At 43.8% G+C, this 23,049-nt stretch overlaps 1 protein-coding gene across 2 annotated transcripts in view; it reads right to left on the bottom strand.

Annotated features, from left to right (window-relative positions):
- Nucleotides 1-23,049, bottom strand: part of SLC4A4 (solute carrier family 4 member 4) — a 782,778-nt gene that overhangs the window by 38,973 nt on the left and 720,756 nt on the right. For both annotated transcript variants that reach the window (XM_029598711.1, XM_029598721.1), the window contains one exon: nucleotides 7,567-7,635. In XM_029598711.1, coding sequence (XP_029454571.1) covers nucleotides 7,567-7,635 — 69 coding nt within the window. The remainder of the gene's footprint in view (nucleotides 1-7,566; nucleotides 7,636-23,049) is intronic.

The following is a 23,049-nucleotide window of genomic DNA, read 5'->3' as shown; positions in this document are numbered from 1 at the left end:
TAAGACTAAATTTGGATCCCAAAGCACTGGAGGCTTATTGACTGGAGGTTTTGAATGCCACAGTCCTTTCAAGAATTTTGCTGGTGCAATTGCCATGGTCTGGATGATGCTTTGATAATTATTTTTGTCTTGTCCCGAAGGACCTTGTGAACAGTCCTGATGACTGGAGGAATCAGTGGGTATTCAGAGCGTAGACTGATGCTCCAAACTGGCATAAAGGCATTGGGGGCTGATCTGTAGTGGGTCAGATACGTGGAACAGAACTTCTCAACCTTTCTACTGTTTCTGAAGTGAACAGGTAGATCACTGGCTTCCCTCAGTGGCTGAACAAGCTGTCTGTAATTCCTTGATCCAGGAACTACTTTGTGTGGTTGCAAAACTCTGCTGATGCAATCTGCCAATATGTTCTGGATCCCTTGAAGATGCCTGGAAATAGGCATTAAGATGTCCCACCCATGACCAAATTGGAGGGCTTCCTGGCAGAGAGTATAAGAGCCTGTACTTCCCTGTTTATGTAGAACATGTCCACCTAGGTGTCTGTCTGGATAAATATTCTTTTTCCTGAAAAAAGGTGAAAGAAAACCTTTAGCGCATAGTGGATGGCCCACAGCTCCAAGTGGTTGATTTGCAGATGACTCTCCACTGAGGATCATAATCCTTAGGTCCATGCCACAATCGGTGTGCACCCCCCATCCCTTGGTGGAGGCATTGGTGGACACAGTCACTTGATGGAACGAGCAACAAGAGGCCCACATTTAGAACCTCCGGATTCATCTCTCACTGAAGAGATACAGGCTGATAGAGCTGAGCTCACTAGCTTTAGAGGCTCCAATGAAGACCCCACATATGCAGAGGAATCAGAGGAACCACATCACTGCAACACCTAGGTGCCAGAGAAGGACCAGAACTACTCTAGTTGACATTTGGCCCTGTTAAAGGAGAAACTGGACCTGGCCCATATGCAATGCGGCTCTTGATGGTGAGAAACACATTCTCCTGAAGTGAGACTATCCAGGTTTTTATAAATTGAATTTTTTGAGCTGTGACCAAGTATGACTTTGCAAAGTTGACCAGGAAACCCAGGAAGTGAAGAAATCATATGGTCTTCTCAAGGGACTCTAGAATGCCTGAAAGAGTTGGACAAATCACCAGCCAATTCTCCAGGTATAGGAACATGAGATTCCCTGCTGACAAAACTGCACCACCACTACTGGAAGGCATTTTGTGAACACCCTTGTAGCTGAAAAAAGACCAAAGGGGAGCACCTTATATTGGTAGTGTATGTCCTTCACCACAGACCTTAGGATCTTACAGTGGGTGAGGTGAATGAAGATGCATACATAAACATCCTTCAGATCCGGAGCACATATACATTCTTTTGGATGAATGAAAGGAAGAATCATCTGGAGGGAGTTTAACTTCAACATCAACTTCTCCCAAATCAAATCCTGACCACACTCATAGCATATGATTGTATAATTAATAATATCCTGTGTGTAGGCTATTTAGCCACTTTATAACATTTTGTTAAATATATATGTTACATTACTAAAAAGCTATATGTTGGGCATGTCAACATTGTATGGTACCGGTATATTTAAAGGTTATTGGCATAATTTTAGGGTATTGGGGTATGGGTGTATGAATGGATGGGATGTATGATAGGGTGATGATGCGTCGTTGATGGTTTTAATATGTGATGTTCTTTAGCACATGTTGGTTCTAATTAAAGGTGATTAAATTTTTGAATAAAAATTATTGGAATATTTACTGGCATTATATTTGTGCCGAGTCCTCTGTTACAGGTTGTATGGTCACACTCAAGAGGAGACAGGGTTGCACCTTCTGCTGAAGGAACAACTCTACCTACAGCTTTGCAGACTGAGAAGAATCAGAGCTAAAGAAGGGCAAGAGAAGTGTCAGCAGTAGAAAAACACCACAATTTTCAAGACCCTCCCAGTTTCTGATGGTACAGCACCACTTCAGGAGGAAGGATTGAACCCTTTCTACCCACTGGAGGAGGCAGAGAAGTGGGTCTTAAAGTTGTCAAAAACTGATCTTCGGCTTAGGCTGTGTCTACTGCTGAGCTTTCAGTTGACACCTTTCCTTTTGCTGATCTCGAGTGGGCAGCTGTTGCTGATACTTAAGAGTGGGAAGAACTTGATAATGCTACAAAGACTGGAAGGGGCATCTTTCAAAGAATGTACGAAAAATACTGATGTCAGGCACAAGCCAGATGGTCCCCTGTGGCAGCTGATAACAATTGTAGGACAGATTAATGTTCCTTAATCAAAACTTTGTTACTGAATAAATTGTTCCCCTGTGCAGGGGACATCTGCAAGACAATTATTCACCTCCTCTTAAAGACCTCTCACTTGTAATCATGCAAGCCTTCAAGCTCCAAAGGAAGCAACTGAAATCCTAGCTGCGGTGTCAAAAGCTTTATAAACCGAATGGAGGTATTTCTTGCATTCCACCACTGCTCGATGGACGTTTTCCCGTTCTCAGTCTGATGATTCTGTTAAAAGCTTCAGCTTTTGTGCACATTCATAAGAACATAAGGTTCGCCATACTGGGTCAGACCAAAGGTTCATCAAGCTCAGTAGGCAATCCAGATCACAAGTACCTGACAGGATCCCCACCGCGCCCCCTCCCCCCCAAAAAAAGGCAATAGATTCCATGGTGCTTATCCCAAGGATAAGCAGTGGATTTCCCCAAGTCCACCTCAATAAAGATTAAGAAACATAGAAAAAGACTGTATGGCCCATCCAGTCGGCCATCTATTTAGCATTATAATTGCCATCATTTCCTTAGAGATACCCTGTATTTATACCATGCTTTCTTGAATTCAGATTCTGTTTTTGTCTCTATCACCTCCACTGGGAAGCTGTTCCACACATCCAGCATCCTCTCTGAAAAGAAATATTTCCTAAGATTAATTCTAATCCTTTCCGAAGTAGGCTCAACCTCCTGTACATTGAAACCTTTGAGATATTTGAATGTCTCTATCATAGCTCCCCTTTATTACCTTTCCTCCAAGGTTACATGTTTAGATCTTTAAGTCTATCCCAATATGCTTTAGAATGAAGACCACTGACCGTTTTACTAGTCACCCTCTGGACTGACTCCATACTGTTTATATCCTTTTGAAGGTGCAGTATCCAGAATTGTATACAGTACTCCAAATGAGGTCTCACCAGGGACCTATACAGGGGCAAAATCACCTCTACTTTTTTTTTTTTTGTAATGATTTATAAACTTTTCTTCCAGGAACTTGTCCAAATATTTTTTAAACCCAGCTACATACTAACAGCTTTCACCACATCCTTCAGGAACAAAATTCAGAGTTTAATTATACAATGAGTAAAAAAATATTTTCTCCTATTTGACTTAAATGTATAACCTAGTAACTTGATTAAACATCCCCTTGTCTTTGTAATTTTTGAAAGAGTAAACAACCATGCACAATGTACAACTGCAATCCAGGCACTCAGAATGGATCTCTGTAAGACCTTCCTCCCCTCCCCCAAATGCATCTAACACTTTTGGATCCTTCCCAGAAGGCATGATGCAGTGATCGTGAGCATGGTTAGCATGTTTCAGCGCTGACTGCATCAACAGAGTGGTCTGGTATGTGGACCATCCCAGAGCCAGCAGAAGCCTGAACTTTGTAGAGCTCTCAAGCCACTGGAAGCCAATATGTTAGTGTCTGCCACATCCTCATCTGCAGGTCCTTGAAGAGTTTGTGAACCAGGATAACTGCAGAGCCTGCTGGAGGTTGAAGGAACTGAAGAAGCCCAAAAACATTTACCCTTTTCCTTTTTAATAATGATGGACAGAGACTTTGCCAGCTTATGCGAGAACTGGAATAACAGAGATCCTCTAGAGGTGAGGTATGCTGTGGAAAGTCTGGCATTGGATATGTTGAAATCCCCATGGAATCAACTCATTCCTCTAACCAAAGGGGAAAACTGAGCCACAACCCTGACAATGATGAGGGCAACAAAGGAGATTGCTGACTCGAGGGGGAAATATCCAGTAGGAACTCAGAATGAACTGATCCCACTTCTTCCGATAAGTGAAGGGACTCTCCTGGGGGAGGAAAATCCCCTACCTCATGGTGAGGACTTACTCCCAATGCTGGAAGCTCTTGAGGAGAGGTATGCACTGGTACAGAACTTTGGGCGGCCCCACAATATGGAAAAACGTCCTCCATCTTTGGTCTTCAGGGCTTAGGGAGGCAAATACATTCTTCACTAGTTCCAATAACTGGACTCCCACTAGTTGTGGGACCCTCTTGCCAGAGCTGGAGAAGAAACATCTTCCTCAAATAGGCTTATCCTCACTGAGGGCTTTCACAATAAAGCCGAGGAACATGTAACTGTGGTAGATGTATCTACTGTGGCAGCGGCCAGCTCTAAGGTGCTCTGCAATGGCTGCAATTAGCCATGAGCAGCCTCTTGTTTTATGGACAGCACCAGCAGTATCTCCCTTCTGTACCATAGTGCTAGCAGGTGAACTCTGGGGATTATGTGCCGAGGAACTCTGATCCAACACCAACCGACAGTACCTTATGCCTAGACAAGTGTGCAGACTGTGAACTCTGCACTGACGACAAATGGCAACCAGGTTGAACCCAGGACTGGGTAAAATAAATGGCTCAGCACCATGGGGATCTTCTGCACTATGAAGGAGGATGGGACCTGCGCCAATGAGGCTACATCCCACCTTGGCATTGTGGAGGGGTCCACGCCAGCAAAGCCCGGCACAGATGACACCAATCTTTTCCTTGGCTATGAGGGAGTTGGCCCCAAAGGTGGTCCCTTGCAAAATTTAGGCGCACTTCTTGGTGCCTTGCCCAATGATTCAGGCTTTTGCATCATGTTTAACTCTGAAATGAGACTGATCCAGGAGCACGCATTATAGGGGTGGGGAGGGCTTTACCATGTTTGTGGGTGCGAAAAGGAAAAGGTTCCTGCATCATGAATCCAATGAGGATCAGCTCTGCTAATCATCTTTGTGCCAAGACTTCAGGTTCTTACCGATTAACTCCTTCCTTGAGGCCTCCATCTTCTTCCATTATATTTTTTATATGCAAATGTATCTCACGCACACTCATTGTGGATATCCCAAAAACTTGACCAACATGCTGTACTCAGGGATTGAAGCTGCTGCACCCTAGGTGTGCAGGTGTGGTGTTGCTGCAAGCTTGGGAACATCCGACCCACAGCTATAGCATTTGGAGTTCTGATCCAGGCTCAGATAGAGAAAAGAGATGAGGTAGGTAACTGTGGTGGACATCCGGTCCTCACAGATGCAGGCCTTGAAGCCACTAACCACTGACTTCTTGGCCTTAGACTGTTCTATACACATTTAACACACTCACCCACACACATATATATATATATATATTTTTTTTTTTAGAACTTATAAGTTCTTTGGAATAGCTGTTGAGGATAGGTTGGTAGGTTGCACTTGAAAAGTGCATGCACAGATTTGAAAGTAAAATCCTACCACACAAAAAGTAGGTGCAAATAATTGCGTGTACTTTGTACTTATGACAAGTTACACAACAAAAGTTGATGTAAACTGTTGATTTAAGAATTGATACAAAGCTCACAGATAAATACTACATGCATTCTTTGTCTCAATACAGACAGTTTAAAAACTGACCCCACTATTAGCTATTCAAAGGCTTAGTGCAGGGACGGGCATGCATTTTGGCCCAAAGGCCACATTAATGACCCTGCCTGGATGGGAGGGCTAACCCCTCTCCCCTTCACAATTCTATCTGACAAGTGAGGAGGGTTGATGAGGTGTTTTATCTTCCCCTCCCTTCCTCCACTTCCATTTGCGAAGCCAGAGAATTCTTGATGCGAGGCTTCCATCTGGCCCATGAATGTCACTTACAGGCCATTGCCACTGCCAGCCAGGATCCATATAGTCTTTGCGGGCCGGAGGGAAGATTCCCTGGCCCACCACTGGTTTAGTGGTTAGGATATAGTATCATGTACCTCTGAGTTACTGATTTAATAATGCTTAGGTGAAAAGAAGACTAAAAAGGTTATTAGACTTGGACAGTCATTCATTGGTCTAGGCTTAATATTTAGTGAAAGTCCAGTTCTTCATGGACCTGCTTCCATGTCACAAAATTCACTTTTGCGAATGTCATCAGTAACCCTAAATGTATACAGAAAATTAAATTGCATGAGAGAAGAGATCCTTGCAGAACAAGAATAATTCACATTAGCAGTGCTATATAGATAAGTCTGCATTATCCTTGCTGTTTTTATATTCTGTAGCTAAAAATGTTCACCTAGTTCCCAATGCTTTCAGTCTGATATTTTTACTTGCAACTTCAGAGAAAAAAAAAAGCAAAACCAAGAAAAGTAAGAAGAGCTCTAAATGGACACATCAACAGATATTGTTAATTCATTTAGCCCTCATCTTACTCAAGAGAGGGACTAATCCCAAGCAAGTTTTAATTTGCAATCAAACTAAAATAGATTGACATCTTCTAATAGTTCAACTAAGGGAGCTGCTCCTGGTTTGGAGTCAGGAGGTTGCAAGTTTAAAACCAGAGGTCACCAAATGGAAATATCAAACTGTAGCACTGAGCAAAAGCTGCAGCAAGGATGGAAATGTCATAGGCTATCTGTCCCAAGAGATTTAAGAAAATCCACTTGACAGGGCCAAATACATCAGAGTATCAAGTATCACCATCAACTCCTAGCTCCCTGCTGCTGCCCAATAAGATCTGACATCTATACCAAATGAATCTCAATCTACTGAATGTTAACCAGGACAATTTTAAAATGGACCTAAAACATTCTTCCAAGGTTGAAGACTGTCTTTTCCCACTAAAACGCTGATAATACTGAAAAGACTCCAGTGACCAATGCACCAGAAAATAATGAAAACTTTTCCAGCTTTTTTGCAAATATTTCTAATGGACGAGTTTATGGGTTGAGAAAAGGTCCTCCTTGTACTTCATCCTTTAACAAGAGAGATTAGTGTTGGCTCTGTTCAGTGTTTTAACAATAAATGTTCCATGTTCAAGCAGAAGAAGAATAATATTGTAAAAGATAAATCATGCAGACTCCATTCAGTTCATTAATTCATAGTCTGAGCTCAATCAGAAGTCCTGGCACGTTAAGCAGCGAAACTGCAGAGACTGCATGCAAACTGATCTTAGTATCGGTATTGTCAATGAGAGAATGTAGATATGCTTATTCCAGCTTCCAAACACACATTATTCAATCATGTTGTTTGCTTTCTAGATAAAAGGTATGGCGTAGGAGGAATGATTTTTATTGCTTTCCTGAAAGATTATTTTGAGCCTCCTCTAATAGACTATTTGTATGATAGATTTGTAAATATCTGGTAACCTGGATGCACTTCTTTTGCAGTGAAAGAGAGATGTGAAAGAGGTGGGTGAATGGGGAGGGTGGGCAGTAAGAAGAAACAACGTTTAGTGCTGGTTAATGATTACCATCATCTTTGCAAAGTTCTCTGGAACAACTATTGCAACTATTAAAAGTGGGATGAACTGCCAAGTGAACTTACCTGCACTCCATTAAGAGAGGCAACTCCCATGTAGAGGAACACGCCGTAGAGCACAGGCATGGGAATAAACTGAGGGCGGATAAGAAAAACAAATGAAAAACAGGGCATTAGAAACACAAATACCAAAAGCTGAGATACACAGAATATACATTTTGCTCCCCACCATTACCATTCTCTCCCCCACAGATGACTGTAACAAAGCACCCAAAGCCCCCAGCTGCAAGTGTCCTCAAAACGTAAGGCTATAAATCTTAATATCATTCAAAAGCCAAAGTACGCTGGAGATCCTTCAACTGCTGATCACTGGACACCCACATCTCAAAGGAAAGATTATGAACTTTAATATCCTTCCAAGGCCAAATTAAACTAGAGATCCCTAAACTGCTGACTGCTAGATTCCCACATCCTTTCCCCTCTCAATCCAAACATATATTCTTCCATGAGTCTCTCAATCCTCAATTAGATGAACTAAAAGACAACTCACTCAAGCACTCTATCATGTTTTGCAGAACAGACATCAAGACCAGGAGCAGAGAAAATATATAAAAGTTATCCGGCTAACTTAGTCCATATATACAGCGGCACGGTTGCACCGCTGAATATATCTGGCTATCTTAAAGTTAGTGGGATAAGTGTATCTGGCTAACTTTATTACAACCCTATGGGCCAACCAGGGTTAGTCAGATAAGTTATCTGGATAACTCTGAAAATCAGAGTTAGCCTGATAACCTATCCGGCTAACTCAACTTCTTCTAGTTTTGCCCTCAGAACACCCCTAATTTATCTGGCTAACTTACTATCCAGCAAGAACTTACCTCAGAATTAACAATATTACTTTGATTAATAATTAGCTCTCGCCAGAAGCCAAACATCCTCTCCCAGTTACCCACGGAAATGTTAAATATCCAATCTGTTTGAAACTATAGAACTAAAATCTCCTACACCCAAATATTTGGACACAATGAAAACATGATAAATAACAGTAATAGCTAGTGGTGAGTTACACAGTTGTATTCCATGGCAGATTAGTTATGGAGTATTACCTTAGTCGAACTCCTGTCCTCGAGGGCCGCATACCAGTTGGGATTTCAAGACATCCCTAATGCTTATATATGAGAAATCTGCTTATATATACAAATCTCTCATGTATATGGATTAGGGATATCCTGAAAACCAGACTGGTTTGTGGCCCTCAAGGACCAGAGGTGGCAATGATATTTGGTTTCCAAGAGATGTACAACTGAAATTGAAGCAAACCAATATTGCAAAACAGTGAAACAGAAAAAACTAGGTTCTAGGGGATTTTCCTCTTAGTTTATCTAAAAAGAGTTAATAGTCAAATGTAGACAACATATACATAAATATTTACATAAGGTTCAGAAAAGAATTTGCTTAAAACTCTTCATTTAGTTTATTTGATATTCAGCATTAAATCGCACTTCTAGGATAAACAAGTTATTCCTGCCACAGCAATGAAATATCAACTCACACACATGCAATAACAATGAATGGCCACAGGGAGGCAAACATGTTACACCAAGATTTTCCATATTGGCCTATTACAAAGTGCAATCTTCACACACAAACATTTGGTAAAATCTGTATAGATCTCTTTCAGATGTTCTATCACACTAGAGAGATGAACCTTAATGGCATTATAACCTTACCTTGAACTTTTATTTGATAGATTTTTTTTTTGTTTGTATCGCAATCTATTTTCTAAAACTGAAGTAGAAACAATGGAATATAACTTTCAGAATTATCTATTATTGGTTACTCCCTGGTTTTATCTTTCCATATCTATAAATTAGAATTAGTGTCACATTATCAGTCAAGGAGGAGGTAAATTTACTCAGGCCATGTACCTGTTGTAAGTTTACAGAAAACTTGCAAATCCTGTGTTAATGGGTTATGAGCTTATTATCTCAATATTTACATATACTATAGATGCAAAAGCATAATTTTTTGTGAAGTTGTGTTGGCACTTACCATGCATGCTAGATATCTTTGTACATAATGCTAAAACAGCGCAGTTTACTACACAGACCGCTTAGTAATTTAGTAAAACTGCTCTCTATTTGTAGAGCAGGTTTTTGATCCTTAAAATATCCCCTGCTTTGTTTTCTTGAAAATGTGTTAAACTTATAAAATATAAATAAAAAAAAAAAATATCCCCTGCTTCCTTGTTGACAGAGATTACTTTGTAGACTCAAATTTAGAGGGCTTTTCCCATTTTTGTACCTTTAGAAAGAAATCATGGTCTACTACAACTCTGCAAATGGCAATGCTAACAAATTTCTGTCTTTATGACTTTTAAAACAAACACAGATGTACTTCAATCTGATGTTTAATTAGATACTCAAGTGCCATCACTTTTAGTTTACTTTGCACTGAACTAATGAAATTCTAAGCATGAAAGAAGAGCAGGATCTGGAGGTGACTGTATTTGATGACCTCAAGGTGGCAAAACAAGTGGATAAAGTGACAGCAAACACCAGAAAGATGCTTGGATGCACAGGGAGAGGAGTGGTCATCAGAAAACAGGAGGATCTGGAAAGAAATACGACGAGTGAGGTAATCAAGTTTGCAGATGATACAAAATTGTTCAGAGTAGTTAAATCACAAGCAGATTGTGATAAATTGCAGGAAGACCTTGTGAGACTCGAAAATTGGGCATCGAAATGGGAGATGAAATTTAATGTGGATAGGTGCAAAGTGATGCATATAGGGAAAAATAACCCATGCTATAGTTACACAATGTTAGGTTCCATATTAGGAGCTACCACCCAAGAAAGAAATCTAGGCATCACAGTGGATAACACATTGAAATCATCGGTTCAGTGTGCTGCAGCAGTCAAAAAAGCAAACAGAATGTTGGGAATTATTAGAAAGGGAATGGTGAATAAGCGGAAAAAGTCATAATGCCTCTGTATCGCTCCATGGTGAGACCGCACCTTGAATACTGAGTACAATTCTGGTCGCTGCATCTCAAAAAAGATATAGTTGCAATGGAGAAGGTACAGAGAAGGGCTACCAAAATGATAAGGGGACTGGAACAGCTCCCCTATGAGGAAAGACTAAAGAGGTTAGGACTTTTCAGCTTGGAGAAGAGATGGCTGAGGGGGAGATATGATAGAGATGTTTAAAATCATGAGAGGTCTAGAACGGGTAAATGTAAATCGGTTTACTCTTTCGGATAATAGAAAAACTATGGGGCACTCCATGAAGTTAGCATGTGGCACATTTAAAACTATTCGGAGAAAGTTCTTTTTCACTCAACGCACATTTAAACTCTGGAATTTGTTGCCAGAGGATGTGGTTAGTGCAGTTAGAATAGCAAATGTTGCTTACCTGTACAGGTGTTCTCACAGGACAGCAGGATGTTAGTCCTCACATATGGGTGACATCACAGGATGGAGCCCAATCATGGAAAACTTCTGTCAAAGTTTCCAGAACTTTGACTGGCCCCTACTGGGCATGCCCAGCATGGCACTAACCCTGCAGCCAGCAGGGGTCCCCCTTCAGTCTTGTTTTGAAAGCTACAGGCCATGCCGAAAAATAAAATAAGAAAACGAACCCAACACCGCGGGGCAGCAGGCGGGTTTCGTGAGGACTAACATCCTGCTGTCCTGTGAGAACACCTGTTACAGGTAAGCAACATTTGCTTTCTCACAGGACAAGCAGGATGGTAGTCCTCCCATATGGGTGAGTACCGAGCTGAGGATGTCCGAACATGCACCAAATGTACCCAACGGCGTACAACAGGCACAACAACTGGGGTGGAATTTGGTAGAGGGCATCCTGAACCCCACCAGGCAGGCGGAAGGGTATTGGTACGTCACGTTGGAAATAGGTTACGCAAGACAGATTGGCCGAAGATGGAATCCTGTCTTCCGGCTTTGTCCAAGCAATAGTGGGCTGCGAAAGTATGGAGTGAGCTCCAGGTGGCAGCCCCGCAAATGTCAGGGAGCGGCACCGATTTTAGGTGTGCTACAGAAGTCGCCATGGCCCTCACAGAATGTGCTTTAACACGGTCTTGAAAAGGAATGCCTGCTTGCTGATAGCAAAAAGATATGCAGTCCACCAACCAGAAGGAAAGAGTCTGCTTACCCTCAGGTTGCCCTAATTTTTTGGGATGGAAAGAGACGAATAACTGAGTGTTCTTCCTGTGGGCAACTGTTCGGTCTAGGTAGAACGCTAGAGCCCGTTTACAGTCGAGGGTATGTAGAGCCTGGTCCCCTGGGTTGGAGTGGAGCCTGGGGAAGAAGAAAGGTAGTATGATGGATTGATTAATGTGAAATTCCGAAACTACCTTAGGTAAAAATTTAGGGTGAGTGCGGAGTACCCCCCAGTCCTGCAGGAGTTTAGTGTAAGGCGGATAGGTAACTAGGGCCTGTAACTCACTAATCCTGCGAGCTGAAGTGATAACTAAAAGGAAAATCACTTTCCATGTGAGATATTTAAGGTCACAGGAGTGGAGAGGTTCGAATGGTGGTTTCATGAGCTGACCGAGAACCAGATTAAGGTCCCAAGAAGGCGCCGGAGGACGTAAAGGTGGCTTGATATGGAGCAAGCCTTTAAGAAAACGTGTTACGAGGGGCTGTACCGAGATAGGGACATCCCCGACACCTTTATGGAAGGCGGCTACCACACTGACATGCATTCTGATTGAAGAGGTCTTTAGGCCCGATTCTGATAAATGCCAGAGATAGTCCAAAAATCTTGGGATTGGACAGGAAAAGGGATCAAGGGATTGTGAAGTACACCATGATGTGTACCTTTTCCATTTATAGGAATAAGATTTTCTTGTGGAAGGCTTCCATGAAGCAATCAGGACACGAGAAACCGAATCTGAAAGGTTAAGCGGTTGAAGGATTAACCTTTCAACATCCATGCCGTCAGGGACAAGGCCTGAAGATTGGGATGGCATAGGTATCCGTCGTTTTGAGTGATTAGATGCGGGTCCATTCCCAAGGGAATGTGCCTGTGGATGGAGAGATCCTGGAGTATGGGAAACCACACTTGGCGAGGCCAGTGAGGTGCTATCAGGATCATGGTTTCCTTGTCCTGATGTAGCTTCACGAGAGTCTTCGAGAGAAGAGGAAGTGGAGGGAATGCATAAAGCAGACCGGCTGACCACGGGAGGGAGAATGCATCTTTGGGCTGAGAGCGCTCGCTCCGAATGAGGGAGCAGTAATTGTCCACTTTGTGGTTCTGAGGGGATGCAAAGAGGTCCATTTGGGGATAACCCCATTGCTGGAAGAGGGAGGTCGCTACCGAGGGATTGAGCAACCACTCGTGCAGTTGGAAGACACGACTCAGTTTGTCTGCCAAGACATTGTGTGCTCCCGGCAAGTAGGTGGCCCTGAGGTACATCGAGCGGGAGAGCGCTTCCGCCCAAATCTGCGCAGCTTCCTGACACAGAAGGAAGGAGCCTGTGCCGCCCTGTTTGTTGATGTACCACATGGCCACCTGGTTGTCCATCTGAATCAGGATGACGTGATTTGATAGGCAATCCTGAAAAGCTCTGAGAGTATATCGGATTGCTTGAAGCTCCAGGAAATTTATCTGGTGTTTGGCTTCCTCTGGAGACCAAGATCCTTGTGTCTGTAGATTGTTTACATGAGCTCCCCAGCCGAGGTTGGAAGCATTGGTGGTGAGAATGAGTTGAGGATCTGGTAGATGAAAAGGCAGTCCCTGGAGGAGATTGTTCTGATCTTTCCACCAGGCGAGAGACAGACGGAGTGTGTCGGTGATGTGGACAATGGTTGACAGAGGCTGAGTCGCTTGAATCCATTGTAACCTCAGAGTCCAATGCATGACTCTCATTGCCAGGCGGGCCATTGGTGTGACATGGACTGAGGACACCATGTGTCCCAGCAGGACGAGGAATTGGTGAGCTGTTGCTGTATACTGAGACTGCAACTGGTGGGCGAGAGACACGAGGGTCTGCACTCATTGTTGAGGTAGAAAGACTTTTGCCTGTAAGGTGTCCAAGTCTGCCCCAATGAAGGCTAAGGTTTGAGATGGGACTAAATAGGATTTCTCGTAGTTGACAAGAAATCCTAGAGAAATTAGTGTGCAGGGTCAAATCCAGGGACGATGGAGCAACTTGCTGGGTTGGGGCCCTGATTAACCAGTCGTCCAAATAGGGGTAGACGTGAACACCTTCTTTTCTGAGAAAGGCTGCGACCACTACGAGACATTTGGTAAAGACTCGTGGTACCGATACTAGGCCGAATGGGCGCATCCGGTATTGATAGTGCCTTGGGCCTACTAAAAACCGGAGGTACTTGCGATGAGCTGGAGTTATCACAATGAGGGTGTACGCGTCCTGGAGGTCCAGAGAGCAGAGCCAGTCTCCTTTTTGTAGAAGAGGTAAAAGCAAGCCCAAGGTTACCATCTTGAACTTTTCTCGCTGGAGGTATTTGTTTATTTATTTTATTTTTATTTAAAAGCTCTTCTATACCGTTGTTAAGTTAGATAACCATCACAACGGTTTACAGCAAGGCACGATAATGAATAAAGTAAGTGGTATAGATTACAATTAATCATGTGCCATCATAGTGCGGTAACAATTCATTTCAATAAAATATGTGTGTACATTAAGTTGTCTGTAGGGAGCATAGTAGACAGAAAGAATTTAACTTTAATGTGCATTTGTAGGTTACAAATAACAGTTTCTAGTTTGGTGCATCCTAATCAATCAACTGGTTTTTTCCTTCTCTTTATCTTTATATTTGTTGAGGGCACGTAGGTCCAGAATTGGACAAAGTCCCCTGGATTTTTTGGGGATCAGAAGGTACCGGGAATAGAACCCTAGGCCTTGTTGTGAAAGAGGAACGGGTTCTATTGCTCTTAACTGGAGAAGAAGGGAAACCTCCTGCTCCAGAAGGACAGAGTGGTCGGTTACTCTCCACGCTTGTAGAGGTGGAGAGTCCGGTGGAAGAGCAAGAAAGTTCAGGTGGTAACCCTGAGCAATGATTGCTAGCACCCATTGGTCGGTTGTGATTGATTGCCACATTCCATGAAAGTGGCATAATCGACCTCCCACTGGTATGCCTGGCAGAGGGATCAGGCTGCTGCTCTCCGAGTGAAAGTCAAAAACCTGAAGCAGGCCCTGGCTTGGGAGCTGCTTGTGGCTTTTACTTCCAGGGCTGGCGAGGCTGAGATTTTTGATAAGGCCTCGTAACTCGGGACCTTGTTGGTGGGGGATAGTACTTCCTTGGGTGGAAGAATGACTTCTTAGAGTCCTTCTTGAAGGGCTGTCTAGAAGGGAAGTCAGAATGTATCGATGAGAGCTGTTTGAGGGTCTCATGATGATCCTTTAATTCAGCCACTATTTGCTGAATCTGTTCACCGAATAGATTATCCCCTATACAGGGCAGGTCAGAGAGCCTGTCTTGTACTTCTGGACGATGGTCAGAAGACTTGAGCCAGGCCCAGCGTCTTGCTGAAATGGCAGCTGCAGACACTCTAGTGGAGGTGTCGAAGATATCATAAGCTGTTCGGATCTCATGCTTTCCTGCCTCAAACCCCTTGTTGACAAGGGTTTGAAGATGTTCTTGGAATTGGTCAGGCAGGGTTTCAGAGAAGTCCTGTATTTGCTTGAAAATGACCCTATTGTATTGGGTCATATACAGCTGATATGAAGCAGTTCTGGAGATGAGCATGGCCCCTTGGAACACTCGTCGAACAATACTGTCTAGGAACTTGTGTTCCTTGACAGGAGGGGTAGAGGAGTATGGCGTTGTCCTTTTTGCTTCCTTTTGAGCTGATTCTACCACTACTGAGTGGCGGTCAAGCTGAGGTTTTTGAAAGCCAGGGGCTGATTGTACTAGATAAGTAGTGTCAGCTTTTCTGTGCACTGGAGCAATGGATCCAGGGTTTTCCCAGTTCTTTTTGAGGAGGTCAAGAAGAACTTGATGAATGGGAATAGAAGTAATGACTTTAGGGGCATCCAGGAATTGGAGAAGTTCCATCATCTGGTGCCTATCATCTTGCTCCGTCTGAAGCTGAAAGGGAACCAATTCTGACATTTCCTTCACAAAATTAATGAAAGAGAGGTCCTCTGGAGGAGAACGCTTTCTACTTTCAGTAGGAGAGGGAGGTGAAGGTAAATCATCGGTGTCTGTGGAAGTATCATCACCCCAGGTGTCATAAGGATCAGCAGGCTGACCTGTAGGACGATAAGGGGGTTGGATACCCGAAGGGCCCGGCTGAGGCTCCGAGAAAATCGAAGGAATCAGTGGGGGCACCAAGGACCCCCTGGGGTGCATCGGTGCTGGCATCAAAGGCATTGGTGGCGCCAATGTGCGTATCGCCCCCGATGAATGAGTCAGTGGCGAGGGACGACATGGCATCGATGGCTGAGGCAATACCCCTGAAGGAGGAATGCAGAACGGTGTTTCTCCTCCCGATGAAGCTGTCATCGGGGAGCGCACCGGAGCCATCGGAGACCCAGGAATCACCGGTGGAAGGGCGGTTATGAGCGCCTCCATCCGGGATAGCAGCGGTGCCAGTGCTGCTGGAATCGGGTCGATGACCGGTTCCACTCTCGGTGCCGGAGGAACCTGGAGTCGTTGCATCGCCTTGTCGACGGCCTCCTGGACCAGCCAGTCCAGTTCTTCCCGGAGACCTGGGGTAATCAACCCCGGCTCCGTGATGGAAGAGGGAGGCTGAGGCACAGTCGGAGGGACTACCTTTACAGGCGGAATCGCGACTCCCAAACCCCGATCGGGTGAGGGTGGCCTCGATGACCTGGTCGCAGGAGTGGTCGGTGCCGTTCCTGGACGGGGCTTCTTCGATGGTGGCTTGGACGGTGGCGAGGTCGATGATTTCACTCCCTCGACGGTCCGAGACTTGCGATGCCGGTGGCGATGTTTCTCCCTACGATCCCCTCGATCTTGAGGGGGAGAAACGGGAGTCGATGGCCATGGAGACGTCGATGGCAGGCAGTCACCGGACGATTGTCGATGGTGGTGCGACTTAGACGGTGCCAGTTCCGATGATGTCGATGCGATGGACGGCGTCGGGGTGTGAGCACGGAAAAGGAATCCCATCTTCTCCATTCTGACTTTGCGACCTTTTGGTGTCATGGGGGCACATTTGGTGCAAGTCAGGACATCATGCTCACGACCTAAACACAGTACACAGACTCCATGAGGGTCTGAGATAGACATGGTGCGAGTACAGTCCGGGCACCGACAAAAACCCGACGCCATGGCCATAGAAAAAAATCGAGCTGCGGTACGGTCAACGGCCAGTAGGCCACGAGGGCCTAACTCAACGGTAATCGACGAAAATGGTGAAAAGACTTACCGGAGTACCGCGGGCTGAGAAAAGGATAGAGGAGGGACCCCTGTGGGGCAATTTTAATTTTAATTAAGTCTGTGAGGAAAATTCCTGTCAGGAATCTCTTCAGAGCTCCTAAACCGCGAGGCTACTGCTGCGCGGAAAAAAGAAGACTGAAGGGGGAGCCCTGCTGGCTGCAGGGTTAGTGCCATCCTGGGCATGCCCAGTAGGGGCCAGTCAAAGTTCTGGAAACTTTGACAGAAGTTTTCCGTGATTGGGCTCCATCCTGTGATGTCACCCATATGTGAGGACTACCATCCTACTTGTCCTGTAAGAAAGCTGTGTTTAAAAAAGGATTGGATAAGTTCTTGGAGGAGAAGTCCATTACCTGCTATTAATTAAGTTGACTTAGAAAATAACCACTGCTATTACTAGCAAAGGTAACATGGAATAGACTTAGTTTTTGGGTACTTGCCAGGTTCTTATGGCCTGGATTGGCCACTGTTGGAAACAGGATGCTGGGCTTGATGGACCCTTGGTCTGACCCAGTATGGCATATTTTTATGTTCTTATGATATTGCCCCTGTATAGGTCCCTGGTGAGACCTCATTTGAAATGCTGTGTACAATTCTGGAAATCACACATTCAAAAGGATATAAAACAGGATGGAGTCGGTCCAGAGGGTGGCTACTAAAATGGTAAGGGGTCTTTGTTATAAGACATTTATGGACAGACTTGAACATCGAAAGATGTACAGCATAGCGGAAAGGAGGATTGGGGGAGATACAATAGAGATATTTAAAAATTCCGAAGGTATTAATTCCCAGGAGGAAGGCCTCTTTCTCAATAGAAAAGGAACAAGGAATCATGGAATGAGGGTGAAAGGGGTAGAATCAGAAGTAACCTAAGGAAATTTCTTTACAGAAAGGGTAGTGGATGCATGGAACAACCTCCCAGTGGAGATGATGGTGAAATGTACAGTATCTGAATTCAAGAAAGCATGAGACAAGCACAGGAGATCTATGAAAGATTGGCAGGGATTATAGAGCTGAGCAGTTGGCGTGGATGGGCAGAATAGACAGAAACATGAGGGCAGAGAAAGACCATACAGCATGGGTGGCCAACTCGGATCCTCAAGGTACAAACTTAGATTGTAATCCCTCTGGGGATAGGAAAATACCTACAGTGCCTGAATGTAAACCGATGTGATATGTCAAATCGAATGTCGGTATATAAAAGAAAGAAAGAAATAAGATACAGGCCAGGTTTTCAGGACATCCACAATGAAAATACATGAAATAGATTTCTTTGCACTTCCTCCATTCTATGCAAATATCTCTCATGCAAATTCATTGTGGATATCCTGAAAAAACCTTCCCCATTTGTGACTCTCAAGGCCCAGAGTTGGCCAACTTTGCCATACGGCCTATGTTCCTCTATTTGCAAACAGAGGATTTAAACATTTAAAAATACATATTGCACAGTTCTAAATATTTGAAAGGGGCTTTAACACCTCCTTTATTCCCTATCCATATCTCCATAAAGCTCTCTCAAAATAGTATTTAAAATTAGGTTACTTTATTGTATTTATTTTGCTCGTGTGCACTCTCCAGTACATTACGTTGGAGCTTGGATAGGCTGACCCAGTTTGGGACACGAAGGTTTTACTTGCAGTGTTATTAAACAATGATTTATCTGCAAATATTGGCAATCTGAAAATTCCCCTTCCTCACCCTGCCTAAATTATATGCGGTGTTTCACCAGGCAAGCAAGTTTAGCGGCACTGGGGAGGGGGAGAGGGCTCCAGGGGAAATGTGATGGGCGAGACCGGAATCTAACAAGCACAGGCAGGATTTCTAAATGCGCCCGTGCCATTTCCCATGAAGAATCTACTCAAGACAAAAGCTGGTGAAACATACCCGCGGACTTTGTCCCAAAGTGGATAGCTCAAAAATTGAGTCCCATACCAAAGAATTTTTTCATAAATGTTTAAAAATGAGCTGGTGGGTACGTTACAGTTTTTAAGAATCCCTTCTACTAAGGACCTTCCCCCTACCCCCCCCCCCCCCCCAACACACACAAATTCCACAGTGATGAATCCGTGCCCCAGCTTTCACAGGACACACGCACACAGTGGGCTTTAAGAAGAGCATGGCAGCTGCAGAAATGAAATAATGAGGGGGAACGGCTGTGAAACAGGCTCACAAAACACTGCCGAACAAAATCCTAATTTCCCCATGGACATAAACATCTGACAACTTCTGCCTTGGAAGTTCTGTGTTTTACCTCCAGGGACATATTCTTGAGGACAGGAGAAAAACAAACAAGTGCTAGGTCCTGAAAATGTTCCCGTCCTAATCAGCCATAAGCTGCGTTTATTGCAACCTTTGGAACGCCTAAAGCTACAGCCTTGCGTATTGCAGAATCTCGGCGTTGAGAGGTTTGCCAAGTCCCGGGGTTTTTTTCCCAGCTTCCCCAGTCCAATGCATTCTGAAGAGCAACAAAAGGCCAGACTGTATGATAAGGAGTTACAAAACCAAGGATGGGGGGGAAGAGATGAGGAGGTTAGCATTTAATGAGGACATCCCACTTCAAGGAAGCTAGTAGCGCTAGGTGTTCTGAATCTGATCTCTCCAAAAAAAAAAAAAAAAAAGCAGAAAAAAAAAAATTCTGTGCAGCACGCAGTACAATCCTCATTTTACCTTCCCCCTAATTAATCTTGAAATTATTTCCAAGACTCATTTGAAAACAAGTAAATGAGAACTACATCTTTTGTGTGTGTGATTTTTTTAAAAACCTATTTTGCAAGCAAATAGAATATTTTACTACAATCACAAATAGCCTAAATATTTCTGCATTTCATGTTTTTTATTTTATAAAAGCATTAAGGCCCCCATCCCCCTCCCCAACACACACAAATAAAAGCACAGAAAACCCCAGACAGCATGCAAACACTGCAAACAGATATCATACCCTATTTACTATTCATTCTCTCAATAAAAATGGAAAAGTACTTGAAGTAGGCATGCAAAGTGATTATGTTCAAATAAATACAATCAGTTTAACTGTTAATAAACTGCTTACCAAAACTGAAAAACACTTTTCTTTCCCTCCTTTTTCACTATATATATATATATAATTTATTTCTCATTTATTTTTTCTATATTAATATTTTAATTTGTTTCAGTTAGAAAGGTGACCGAGTAAAAACAATAGGAGTTCATTGTGAATATTTTGCTCTGTGTTACTTCTATAAGGGTGTCCCAAAAGGGACCCTTACTAATTGCATCAGCGTCTTCACAGACACCAGAATATGATGTAGTGGCTGTCAGTCACTCCCCCAGTGGGAGGTGTCTTGCAGGAAGAGCTGTTTCTATAAAATTGAGATGCCCATTCTCACCTGTTCTCATTCTCTGTTTCAGCTTTATCTTCTATCTCCTATCCTAGGATTCGGGAGCCTTCTTGAGATCCAAGATGATCCCATGAGTGAGAGAACCAGAGGTGATTAGTGCTGAAGGGTTTTTATTCCCATTGTTCTTGTCTACACTGAAGATGAATTGCCTTGTCTATTCTAAGAAGTGACATTTCAAGCTGGAATCAGATGAAGGACTGCCATGATTGAGCTCATCTGTAACCTACTGTTCAGGAGAATTTTCCGTTTCCATCCGCTAAAACACAGATCTGCACACCACTGTGCAGGTACCAATATAATGTATGTAAATGTATTTATTTTGTAACAACCCCAGACTTGTGTGGGCATGGTTTTCTCTTTTTTTTTTTTTTTTTTTTTTACTGGAAATGTGTCAGAAGATATCCCACAAGACCAAAAATCTTGAAAGACTTTTCTTTCCTTCTGCCAAGAAAGGACCAAGGAACACTGACTGTTTAGTGGTCTCACCGGTCTCAACAGTGCCCCTTATGTTCTACCAGCTTGTAGAAGAGGGGGGATTACACTATTTTCAGTTCTCTATTTTAGTTTAAACAATTTTATTGCTTGCAAAAGTAGGCAGACAATAGGCACCGCGACTCTTGTATGCATCCGCAGACCAACATGAACCAAGCACAGAAAATAGTTTTATTATAATAAATGAAATTGCCCGTGTACCCCCCCCCATCCCAATACCGGTCCATCCCCCCCCCCCCCCTTATTTTTATTTCTACTTGCTTTCCCCCCCCCATTATCCCCACCACAACCTCAACCCTTACAGTCCTCCCCCCTCTCTTTTGTTGTTTCCCCCCCCCATCCCCTCCTCTACACGTAAAGAAAGAGAGTCTAAGATCCATAAGCGTCACACACTATGTATCAAAACCACTTTTTGCCAGTCCAGAACTTGCGTTTCAACCGATCAAAATCAGACTCCTGAAACGGTGTGACAAGGATTGAATATACGAATTCCAGGTTTGCAGGAAGTTACTGCAAAGTCGCGGTGAAGTCCAAGAGATCATCATTCCATTTGTAACAGTCTGTGAAGATGGTTGCAACACTCCCAAAATGAGGGCGGCGTTGTTGCTTTCCAGTGGAGCAGTATTATTTTCTTACCCACATAGCAGACTTTGCTAAAGAACAAATGGGGACCCCGACCTCTGATGAGCAGAGGAGGAAGCCAATCAAACAGCACCACTTGAGGTGTTGGAGTAAAGCAAAATTGCTTATCTTGTAATAGGTGTTATCCCAGGACAGCAGGATGTAGTCCTCACATATGGGTGACGCCATCAATGGAGCCCCCTCTCGGAAAAAACTTCTGTCAAAGTTTCTAGAAACTTTTGGCTGGCACACTGAGCCTACTGAGCATAACCAGCATGCCATGATCCCTGCATCCACAGGGGTTTCCCTCCAGTCTCGTTTGTAGCAATAAAGTACGAGCGCAAAAAAAAAACCAAAAAAACGTAACTGACCCAACTCAGTGGGATGGCGGGTGGGTTTCGTGAGGACTACATGCTGCTGTCCTGGGATAACACCTATTACAAGGTAAGCAATTTTGCTTTATCCCAGGACAAGCAGGATGACAGTCCTCACATATGGGTGATTAGCAAGCTACAGGCTGACTCATTCTTGAATCAGTCAATAGTACATAAATCGTGCAACAGGCACAACAACTGATGTGCCATTGACGAAGATGAGGCAGCCTGAATCACGGCAGATGGTTGTGGAAGGAGTTGGTATTACACTGGGAATAGGTTTTTCAAGACAGATTGTCCGAAGGCAAAGTCTTGTCTTCCTTCCTTATCTAAGCAATAATGAGCTGCAAAGGTATGCAGCGAACTCCAAGTAGCAGCCTTGCAAATATCTGCAATAGGTACTGAACGGTAGTGTGCTATGGATGTTGACATAGCCCTAACTGAGTGCGCCTTTACGCCCCTGGAGAGGAAAGCCTGCTTTTTCATAGCAGAATTCGATACAGTCTGCTAGCCAGCTGGAGAGAGTTTGCTTTCCTACTGCAACTCCTGGTTTGTTTTTGTCAAAAGAAACAAAGAGTTGAGTGGATTTTCTATGGACTGCAGTGCGATCAAGGTAAAAGGCGAGTGCACGTTTACAATCCAAGGTGTGCAAGGTTCTCTCCCTCTGGTGAGAATGAGGCCTTGGGAAGAAAGTGGGTAAAACAATAGATTGGTTGAGGTGAAAATCCGTTACTACCACTTTAGGTAGGAATTTTGGGTGAGTGCGTAGGACCACTCGGTCGTGCAGGAACCTAGTATAGGGTGAGTAAGCGACCAGTGCTTGTAACTCACTGACCCTCCTAGCTGATGTAATAGCTACGAGGAAAAAGACTTTCCATGTAAGAAATTTCACATCGCAGGAATGCAAAGGCTCAAACTGAGAGTGCATGAGTCTTGCAAGTACTACATTAAGGTCCCATTCAGTAACCGGTGGTCAGATGGGAGGCTTTAGCTGAAATAAGCCTCTCATAAACCGACTGACTAGGGTTTGTGCTGAAATTGGGGTATCCCCTATCGGTTTGTGATATGCTGCTATGGCACTGAGGTGTACCTGTACAGAAGAAGTCTGGAGTCCGAATTCTGAAAGGTGCCATAAGTAATCTAGTAAAGATTAAGTAGAACACGAAAAAGGGTCAACACCGTTTTGCGTGCACCTGCTCCTCGGGGCAGTGTCTACGTAACTACACCAGCAACTTGCTCCACACCTCCCTGCTCCTCGGGGCAGTGTCTCCGTCTCCACATCCGTGACTT

The sequence above is a fragment of the Rhinatrema bivittatum genome, chromosome 1, assembly GCF_901001135.1.
Source record: "Rhinatrema bivittatum chromosome 1, aRhiBiv1.1, whole genome shotgun sequence".
Lineage (NCBI taxonomy): Eukaryota > Metazoa > Chordata > Amphibia > Gymnophiona > Rhinatrematidae > Rhinatrema > Rhinatrema bivittatum.
Note: the sequence above shows the minus strand (reverse complement) of the source record. Positions and strands in the feature narration are given on the sequence as shown.